This window comes from Poecilia formosa, unplaced genomic scaffold (assembly GCF_000485575.1).
Source record: "Poecilia formosa unplaced genomic scaffold, Poecilia_formosa-5.1.2 Scaffold598, whole genome shotgun sequence".
Taxonomy (NCBI): domain Eukaryota; kingdom Metazoa; phylum Chordata; class Actinopteri; order Cyprinodontiformes; family Poeciliidae; genus Poecilia; species Poecilia formosa.
This window is the reverse complement of record NW_006800537.1, coordinates 212,219-222,103: the sequence shown is the minus strand read 5'-3', so window position 1 is coordinate 222,103 and position 9,885 is coordinate 212,219. Positions and strand designations below refer to the sequence as shown.

Here is a 9,885-nt window from a genome sequence, read left to right as displayed (position 1 = left end):
CGGACCAACATGACCAACATGGCGGACCAACATGACCAACATGGCGGAGTCCCTTTAGCTCCATCTTCACTCCCAGGTCCGTGTCGGGTTTGGGTTCATTCTGGACCCGCCAGGCTCGGGGTTTCCTCCTTTCCCATCGTCTCCACCCTTCCTGTTTTAGGAATAAAATTATTAGTTGTGCTCTGACTCAGCCATGAAACCGGTTGAGAGCGGCTGCAGCAGGAGATTATCCGCCTGCGGGGAATAATCCCACTCGCCTCGACTTTCCCGGATCTCTACAAACAGAAAGTCTCTGCAGGTTTCAGCAGTTTGTGAAATAAACTGAAGGATGAAAATGTTTTGAAGCTGCAGCCGGAAACTGATAATTAGACCCAAACTGAGAGTTTTAGATGTTATGTCTCATTGCAGGAATAATCCAGATTAAACTCTCCAAAATACTGGGATTAAACTGGTTCCAGAAGCTCAGTCCTGGAAAAACCCCAGAAAGTTGTTTTTGTTCTCTGAAATGTTCCGTTGGGATTCTCCTCCTCCATGTGACTCAGAGTTTTTCCTCCCAGCACCAATAAAATTTTCCCGTCTCTCGGTCCAGCAGCCATTAGCGGCTGCCTGCGGGCGCATTAAATGAAAACAAAGCCCGCATTCTCACACTTCCAGGTTCTGTTTGGTTCTGATGCATCACAACGCAGCCAGGCCAGATTTATGGGCGTCATGAGTTCTGGAAAGGTCGGATCGGATCATAAATAACTGAAAACCAGATGAAGATGGAGGCAGAACCGTCCAGAGCCTCAAACGATTTCAAACTGCAGATTTAAAGTGAGCATCTGGAGCTTTGACTCCTTCACTTCTGGTCTGCAGACAGTAGAACTGCAATGCTTCGGTCTGAATTCCTCGTTTCTCCTGTTCTCAGGCGTTTTACAGAAACTCGGTATTTTAAATGTGAAGGAGACGTTTCCACCCTCCAGGTTCCACTCCACCCCTTCAGCCATTTCTGTAGTTCGGTAGCAGCGATTATCTACCGGCAGAGAAACTTTCTACCTGTTGGAGCCAGAGTCTGACCCAGAGCAGCAGAACCTGCAGAACCGCGCATTCACATGAACGCTTGGCAGTGATGGTGTTACTGGATTTACTCCCTCTGCATCCACACCAGCTACCTACAACATGGAGCGCAGTTTAACTACAGTCCATGCATGTCAGATGACTATTCAAATATTAATGCTACCACAATATGAATGCATTAAACGAAGCCTGGACATAATGAAGGAGTTAGCTAACGGAGCGTCAAGGACGTCACCGAATTGGACCATTTTTGTTCCCCGGGACAAAACCAGCAAAAACTAATACTTATATCCAAAGCATGCAGAGCAGTTGAATCCTCCAGGAGGCAGCTAGCAGCTAGCAGCTAGCACACAGCGCTAACAGGAGGCTCAATGCTGACCACCGGCCAGGACGTCTCTACCGACACACAGCATTCATGTCTACAATCAGCTTTGCTGTCCCTTTTATCAGCAGCTTAGCGCTTCGCTGTGTCCCTCGCTTCCATAGGGAAGGAACCGACCCTCAGTCAGACCAAGTCTTTCAGAAAATCCCTCCTGATATCCTGGCGGAGGTTCCTGAAACGCTCGTCCTTCAGGTCTCCAAAAACGGACGTTCCCCTCTGATGTGGGAACGTTCCCGAGAAAACCGACATTAACCAGAAGAGGCTCTGATGCCGCGGCGATGTGAGACTCCTGAGCGTTAATACACGCATTTCTGAGCGGTTCGACTCGCTTACCTGCAACTGCAGCAGAACTGAACTCGGATACAAAATCACCGCCAGGAAAAAAAATGGCCGATTCTCAGAACTGATTAGCTGGAAGTCATGACCTTGTTCAGCAGAAACGTAGTGTGGTTAGCTTAACCCAAAGAGCAGCAGGAGTTCTGGTCCAGACTTGGGTCTGGTTCTGGTTCTGACCGTGTGCTGTTGGTCTCCCCAGATCTCGGACATCCAGGTGAACGGCCAGTCGGCCGACATGACGGCCAAGGAGCGTCTGCTGCTGTGGGCCCAGCGGATGGTGGAGGGCTACCAGGGGCTGCGCTGCGACAACTTCACCACCAGCTGGAGGGACGGCCGGCTGCTCAACGCCGTCATTCACAGGCACAGGTGAGGCTACAACAGGTGAGACCCGGTCCAGAACCGGTCTGGACCGGGTCTGGTTCTGAGGCTAGAGTTCTGCTCTCTGACCTCGTGCATATTTCAGGCCGTTGTCTGTCCGGTGTTGGTCACTGCGGGTTCGGAGGCGGGAGTCTGACCTGAACATGGCCACCCGTTGCCATGCAGTCGGACCGGGTCTGGTAAAGGTTCTGAACTGAACGTTCTGCTGCAGCGAAGCAGGAAAAGTTCCTTATACTGGGGCAGCAGCAGCGATACTGGGTTCACTGGAAAGAATTGTCCTTCCTTCCTCTGCAGCTCTGAGGAAGCTGATTTTCCCTCCGAGTCGCTGCATCATCACCGCGTCAACGACAGGAAAACAGCGTTACCATGGCAACAAGCCACAGCAGCGCTGATGCTGCTGCTGCTTCCTTTGGCATATTAAGCTGCACATCTGATTAAATTCACTGGTTATTCTGCTGGTGATTAATAGAAACGAACTGGTTTTATTGAAATAGCTGCTCTGAGCTTTAATTCAAACATTCTCCTTGTGTCTGTGGTTTCATTATTGTTAAACTTTGGATTAAAATTATAATAAATCTTTTATTAGTGTCTTGTTTCCCGACTTGTTTCTCTGGATTTCATTGGACAAGCTGATTGTTTTCTAACTTCCTTTCTTGTTGCTTCCAAAACGAAAACCCAGCCAGCTGCAGCTCGGATCGTCTGGTTCTGACCCGGTTAAACCTGCCTGCAGAACCTTCTGGGTTTAACCGGTTCCTCCATCCAGTCAGAGGGCTGCCCGTCTCCCACTGCTGGAGGACTTCCTGGTTTCTGGTTTCCTAGCCAGGCTGACCGTCGGCCCGCCTGGCGTCGGGTGGTTAAAGGTTCTGTCCTGACCCGGTGTGGCGCCTCTCTGTGTGCAGGCCCAGCCTCATCGACATGAACCAGGTGTACCGGCAGACCAACCAGGAGAACCTGGAGCAGGCCTTCAGTGTGGCTGAGCGAGAGCTGGGAGTCACCAGGCTGCTGGACCCAGAAGGTGAGCAGAACCAGAACCTCGCGGCAGGGTTCGGGTCCGGCAGGTTCTCACTGCTCCGTGTTCCTGTCCAGATGTGGACGTTCCCCACCCAGATGAGAAGTCCATCATCACGTACGTCTCCTCGCTGTACGACGCCATGCCCCGCGTCCCGGACATCCAGGACGGCGTCAAGGCCAACGTGAGTTCTGATCCGTTTCTGATCAGTGCGTCCAGTAGGCGCCAGTAGATGAAATGGAGCCAGATGTTTAGAGCAGCATCTGAACCTCATGTGTTTATGGATCCAGAACCGGTCCTGGTTCTGGTCTTCCTGTCTCTCTGTTAAGTGATAAAGTGGTTTGTATGTGAGCTGCAGCTGGATAACATCCTGACCCTGCAGGAGCTGGAGCTGCGCTGGCAGGAGTACTACGAGGTGGTCACCGTGCTGCTGCAGTGGATCCGCCACCACATCCTGGTCTTCCAGGAGAGGAAGTTCCCCAGCAGCTACGAGGAGATCGAGGTGACCGCGTCGCCCACCTTCATCCTGAGGATGAGGAGCTGGATGATGAACTGACGTCTGCGTTTCCTCCTCAGGTTCTCTGGCGCCAGTTCCTGAAGTTCAAGGAAACCGAGCTGCCGGCCAAAGAGGCAGACAAGAACCGCTCCAAACACATCTTCAAGTCGTTTGAGGTGAGTTCCCCGGCTTCCCCCGACGGAGCGACCCGGACTCGGACCCGGACTCACGCCGTTTCCGTCTGCAGGGTGCCGTGCAGGCCGGCCTGGTGAAGGTTCCTCCAGGCTACCATCCGCTGGACGTGGAGAAGGAGTGGGGGCGTTTGCATGTGGGCATCCTGGAGCGAGAGCGCCTCCTCCGGACCGAGTTTGAGAGGTAAGCAAAACCCAACCCACTGCAGAGTCACATGCTGCAGAGCAACACGGTGCACCACCACTGGACCGCTGCGATGCGTCACACGGCGCCGGACCGTGACTCATCTCCTGATGAGTCCAAACACTTCAAACACTGTTTGTTTTGTTGGTTAGGAAGTAAATCATCAAATTAAAGGAAGCACATGACCCCATCTCATCGCCATGGAGAAAACATAAACGTTTTCTGGTCACATGGCGGCGGGGCGTCGCTTCCAGCCCTGTGGCTTTGGCCGCTCTCAGTTTAGACTCACATCATGGCTTTCCTGCATCAGGGCTACCACTATGTGCTGCAGAGGAGGACGCAGTGAGTGCCCACTCCTCTGCCTCCTCTTTTTCTATCATGCATGTTGACCTCTGACCTCTTCTCCTCGCTGCAGGCTGGAGCGACTCCAGAGGATCGTCAGTAAGGTCCAGATGGAGTCGGGGGTGTGTGAGGAGCAGCTCAACCAGGTGGAGACGCTGCTGCAGACGGTGAGCAACTCCAACATGTTGTCATGCTGCTGTAATGCCTTGTTGGTGCTGCAGGGGGCAGCAGAGGGTTACATTAATTAATGAAATAGATACATATTTGTAAATTTGGTCATTCAGATAAAATTGTAAATCTGTACTTAAAATAAAAAAACTAATTATGTATGATTAACCCTCCTGTTATGTTGCGGGTCAAATTAACCCATTTTAAAGTAAAAAAAAAAAAAAAGTATTTTTTTTTCTGCATGAAACTTTTTCTATTTGTCTTAATAGGTGCCCTCTACATATAAACTGAAAATGGTTCATTTTACAAATTTGCAGTCCCCCCACACAACAGTTTTTAACTCATATTTCCTCCAGATATATTTGGTATTTTCCATGCTTCATGCCACTCGACAGAGGTTCGCTGGTTAATGAATATTACACAAGCCTAGTTTATGAACTTTACCTAGTGCTAACATTAGCTAGCACAATGCTACCGGGGATCACGGCAGACAAAATATGTGACTGTCGTCATAAGTTGAGTAAGATTTCTTCTTTGAAACAAGGTGGACACTTTAGAAGCTGCTAAACGGTGTAATTTTGTGAAGATTACTTACCATCACATTCTGTGTCCCGTCACCGAAGCCCTGCAGTTCGGGACAGAGTTCTGAGATCTCAGGGAGTCATCCGCTTTAGTCAGCGCTAACCAATCGGAACACGTCTTACATCGCTCGTCCTTAAGCCCCGCCCAGAATGTTCATGTAAGCTTCCCCAAAGCAAATAAAGTTGTATAAGCAAGAAAACGAGTTCAACCAAAAAACAGGAGCTCAGAAAAAACTTAGACTCAACCAAAAACTTAGGCTGTCGACCAAAAAATTCTGATATGCAAAAATAAAAGTTTCAAACAAAAATTTGTGATTTCAATTAAAAAAGTTTTTAAAGCAATTTTTTGTTTTAAAAAGAATAATTCTTACAATTTGATTTAAATATTTTTTTTGTTTGAAACAATTTTTTTTAAATCCAAAGGTTTTGATCACAACTCTGTTTTTGTTTGACATGATTGTGTTTTTTGTTGTTTTTTTTTATTGAGTAATTGTGAAACAAATCTAACTCCATACAGGAACATTAAATATTGTATGACAAATTGTAATAATTATTTAATCAGTTATTTATTTATTTATTGTATTTTGGCCCACTGCAACAATTCAAGAATTTATTTGTTGTCAGTTACACATATCAAAGTCTGGAGGCGGAGCTAGCACACTTTAAACCAATCAGACGTTTGGTTTAAAAGGAATAGACTCACTGGTTATTGATAAACAGGAAATGGCTAATTAGAAATTTATCACTTGATAAATTCCAGTCATATTTAAATATTTCAAGATTGAAATGGTTTTGCTTAAGAAAAACTGACTCATTTAAATAAAAATATATTTTTAAAATGTATTGAATGAATTTATTGTTTTTACCAACCAGCCATTTAAGGGATCAGGCGAGTTTAAGAGGCGGTTGTGTGGAGTCGTCCTCAGCAGTCAGTGTTTTACAGTGAAGAGAATCAGGGAGAAATCTTGAGAGTTTTCCGTGCCACGGTGTGAAGCATGTCGGATTGCTGAACTTCCTGTTTGCTGCAGGATGTGAGGATGATGAGTTCTGGGAAACCGGCTCAGCACACAGCAGAGGTGGAGGCAGACCTGGAGAAAGCAGAGGCAATGATCCGCTTGCTCTTCAATGATGTACAGCTGCTGAAAGATGGACGCCATCTGCAGGCCGAACAGATGTATCGCAGGTAAATGGTGTTTCTGACAGACCTGAAGGCTGCAGCACTTCATCCTGCGTTGCTCCTGCTGCCAGCTGATCCAGAGTTTTACTGAAATTCTTCCTTCAAGACGTTGATGTGATCATTTCTGGGCTCTTTTAGAGTCTATCGTCTCCATGAGAGGCTCGTAAACGTCCGCAGTGAGTACAACCTGCGCCTGAAGTCAGGCGTGACCACCACCCAGATCCCCATGACCCAGATCCCCATGACCCAGATCCCCATGACCCAGATCCCCATGACCCAGATCCCAGTTCAGGTCCACTCCCAGGTCGGTCCACCCCAGCAGTCCTCCAGGGTGCGTCCGGAGCTGGACGAGGTCACGCTGCGCTACGTGCTGGACCTACTGGGTTGGGTGGAGGACAACCAGCGGCGGGGGGAGGAGGGCGAGTGGGGCTCCGACCTGCCCAACGTGGAGACGCAGCTGGGCAGCCACCGGGGCCTGCACCAGTCTGTGGAGGAGTTTCGCTCCAAGATCGAGAGGGCGAAGGCCGACGAGGTACAGCGGACAGAAACCTCCTGAGGGTTGATGGTGAGGAAGAGGAGGTGGGGTCTTCATCTCGTTGTTTGTGACTCTGCAGGGTCAGATTTCTCCGGCCTGTAAGGCTGCGTACCGGGAATATCTGGGAAAACTGGAGCTGCAGTACGGAAAGCTTCTGGTGAGCAACACAACGAGCTCTTCCTGTCTGCCTGCCAGCGTTTCCACCATCACAAATCCTCTTCCTCTCTGCAGAGCGCCTCTAAGGCTCGCCTGCGCCACCTGGTGGAGCTGCACGCCTTTGTCAGCGCAGCCACTAAGGAACTAATGTGGCTGAACGAGAAAGAGGAGGAAGAGGTCAACTACGACTGGAGCGACAAGAACTCCAACATGGCTTCCAAGAAGGAAAGCTACTCGGTAAGCGTTTGGCGCCTAGAGGCTGCTGCGGGACGGCCTGCGGGACGTCCCGCAGGCCGGCCGCCATGTGGTGCCACAGCCATAAGAACCCGGCTGTTTCTCTGCTGCAGGGCCTGATGCGAGAGCTGGAGCTGCGGGAGAAGAAGGTGAACGGCGTCCAGGCCTCCGGAGACAAGCTGCTGCGGGACGGACACCCTGCCAGGCCAACCATCGAGGTGAGACGCCGCGGAGCAAAGCGAGCGGCAATTTAGAGAAATCAACTGAAACATGGTTTTCCTCCCCAGGCGTTCACTGCGGCGCTGCAAACGCAGTGGAGCTGGCTGCTGCAGCTCTGCTGCTGCATCGAGACACACCTGAAGGAGAACACCGCCTACTTCCAGGTACGCTGGTCATCCTGAGGTCAGACTGAGGTCAGCCTGAGGTCAGCCTGAGGTCAACCTGAGGTCAGACTGAGGTCAACCTGAGGTCAGCCTGAGGTCAGCCTGAGGTCAGCCTGAGGTCAGCCTGAAGTCAGACTGAGGTCAACCTGAGGTCAGCCTGAGGTCAGCCTGAGGTCAGACTGAGGTCAACCTGAGGTCAGCCTGAGGTCAACCTGAGGTCAGACTGCTCCTTCAGCTCTGAACTCTCCCTGCAGTTTTTCACCGATGTGAAGGAGGCTGAGGAGAGGATGAGGAAGATGCAGGAAGTGATGAAGAGGAAGTACACCTGCGACCGCTCCGTCACGGTGACTCGGCTGGAGGATCTGCTGCAGGACGCTGCTGTGAGTTCATCGGCTTCAGCTCCACCTGAGAATCAAGCATATCTATATGGTTTCATGCTTTTATTCTGGAGTTCTTCATGACTCTTTCACTGCCGGACGTCGGGTCCACTTTGGGTTTTAGTTGGGCCGGTCAGTGTGTTCGGTCGTTGTACGATGTATCGGTACCGCCTGATTGTCGATACGGCTGCTCCAATATGAAGGTCTGGGCTGATCGATAATGCTGCTACTGCCGATAACCGATACGTACTGATATCGTATTCCTTATGTCACCGTTGCATCTCTGCTTCAGTTAAACTCCCATAATGCTTTGCTGCATCACCATCTCTGTCACATAACAACCCGATATCTCAGGCATCCTGAAAATCTATAATATTGATAAATATCAACCATAATGGCAATAGTCATATTGGATATCGGCACTCTAACTGGATCAGAACCGGTTCTGCTCAGCAGCGTATTGGTTCTGGATCCCGACCCGTTTCTGTTCCAGGACGAGAAGGAGCAGCTGGCCGAGTTTCAAACCCACCTGGAGGGTCTGAAGCGCCGCGCCAAGACCGTGGTCCAGTTAAAGCCCAGGAACCCGGCCAGCGCCACCAAAGGGAAGCTGCCGGTCCAGGCCGTCTGCGACTTCAAGCAGATGGAGGTGAGCAGTTTGTCTGTCCTGGGTCTGACCCGTTCTCTGACCCGGTTCTGACCTGTTCCGACCCGGTTCTGGTCCTCCTGCAGATCACAGTCCACAGAGGGGACGAGTGCGCTCTGCTCAGCAACTCCCAGCCGTTCAGCTGGCGGGTTCTGAACGACCGCGGCAGCGAGGCGGCGGTCCCGTCCGTCTGCTTCCTGGTTCCACCCACCAATAAGGACGCGGTGAACAGCGTCGCCGGGTGAGGCTGGCGGGGGCCTGGGGGACAATACTGGGGGCCGTGGGCCGGGGGCGGCCCGCAGCATTATGTGGGGCGGCCCTAACCCCGCAACTTCATGTTTCATAAAAATGGAAATATTGTTTCAATTTGGCCAGATTACAGAAACAATGGCACATGTTTGGCCTCATGATAAAAACTTTGGAGGCCAACAGGTCTGGTCCGGTCCGGTCCGGTCCTGACCCGCTCTAACCCACTGTCTCCGCCAGGCTGGACGGGAACCTGCAGCGCCTGCAGGCCATGTGGCAAACCATGTTTGTGGACCTGAAGAGCCTGCTGTCCTGGCAGTACCTGATGAGGGACGTCCACATCATCAACTCCTGGAACGTCACCATGGTAACGGCACCGCCGCTGGAGGCGGAGCTTCCTCCGCTGGTTCAAACTGTTGACATGGTGATGAGAAGATTCAGGAGTTAAATTAAGTCTGGTTTGGATAAATGTTACCTTTGGGTGAGGAGAATAAGGAAAACGAGTTTTAATTTAATCAAAATGACTAAATAACGTAATTAGATTGTCTCAGCCCCAACACTTTTTAAGGATTATAATTTGAATGAATGAGACTTTAAGTGAACTTGTCTCTATAATAAGTAATAAAGCCGGAACTCTCCATCAGCTTCTGGATCAATGAACCTGATTATTTCTGATTATTTCTGATGATTCATTAGTTCTTCCTGCATCTTTGTGTTCCTCAGGTCATTGATCGGCTCAGAGAGCATCACGGCTAACCCTAACCTGATCAATGATCACTTTGATTATTTTAAATGACTTTAATCATCACTAGTTTCCAGTTTGGAAGCTGAACCCAGTAAACATCTAAATGTTTGGAGGTTAAAGCTAAACTCTGGGTGACTGTTAGCATCCCTAACTGGTGTGGAACTGGTCTAGCTGGGGATGCTAACAGATGCTAGTTGGGGATGCTAACGGATGCTAGTTGTGGATGCTAAGTGATACTAGCTGGGGGTGCTAACAGATGCTAGTTG

General features: G+C 50.1%; 1 protein-coding gene across 2 annotated transcripts in view; it reads left to right on the top strand.

The window, feature by feature from the left end:
• The window catches only part of LOC103130012 (plectin-like), a 45,248-nt gene that overhangs the window by 9,810 nt on the left and 25,553 nt on the right, over positions 1-9,885 (top strand). For both annotated transcript variants that reach the window (XM_016665596.1, XM_016665595.1), the window contains exons 7-23: positions 1,974-2,140; positions 3,052-3,167; positions 3,239-3,345; positions 3,544-3,663; positions 3,738-3,833; positions 3,905-4,032; positions 4,448-4,541; positions 6,152-6,306; positions 6,439-6,832; positions 6,915-6,992; positions 7,067-7,228; positions 7,339-7,443; positions 7,513-7,608; positions 7,863-7,988; positions 8,479-8,631; positions 8,715-8,869; positions 9,115-9,241. In XM_016665596.1, coding sequence (XP_016521082.1) covers positions 1,974-2,140; positions 3,052-3,167; positions 3,239-3,345; positions 3,544-3,663; positions 3,738-3,833; positions 3,905-4,032; positions 4,448-4,541; positions 6,152-6,306; positions 6,439-6,832; positions 6,915-6,992; positions 7,067-7,228; positions 7,339-7,443; positions 7,513-7,608; positions 7,863-7,988; positions 8,479-8,631; positions 8,715-8,869; positions 9,115-9,241 — 2,379 coding nt within the window. The remainder of the gene's footprint in view (positions 1-1,973; positions 2,141-3,051; positions 3,168-3,238; positions 3,346-3,543; positions 3,664-3,737; positions 3,834-3,904; positions 4,033-4,447; positions 4,542-6,151; positions 6,307-6,438; positions 6,833-6,914; positions 6,993-7,066; positions 7,229-7,338; positions 7,444-7,512; positions 7,609-7,862; positions 7,989-8,478; positions 8,632-8,714; positions 8,870-9,114; positions 9,242-9,885) is intronic.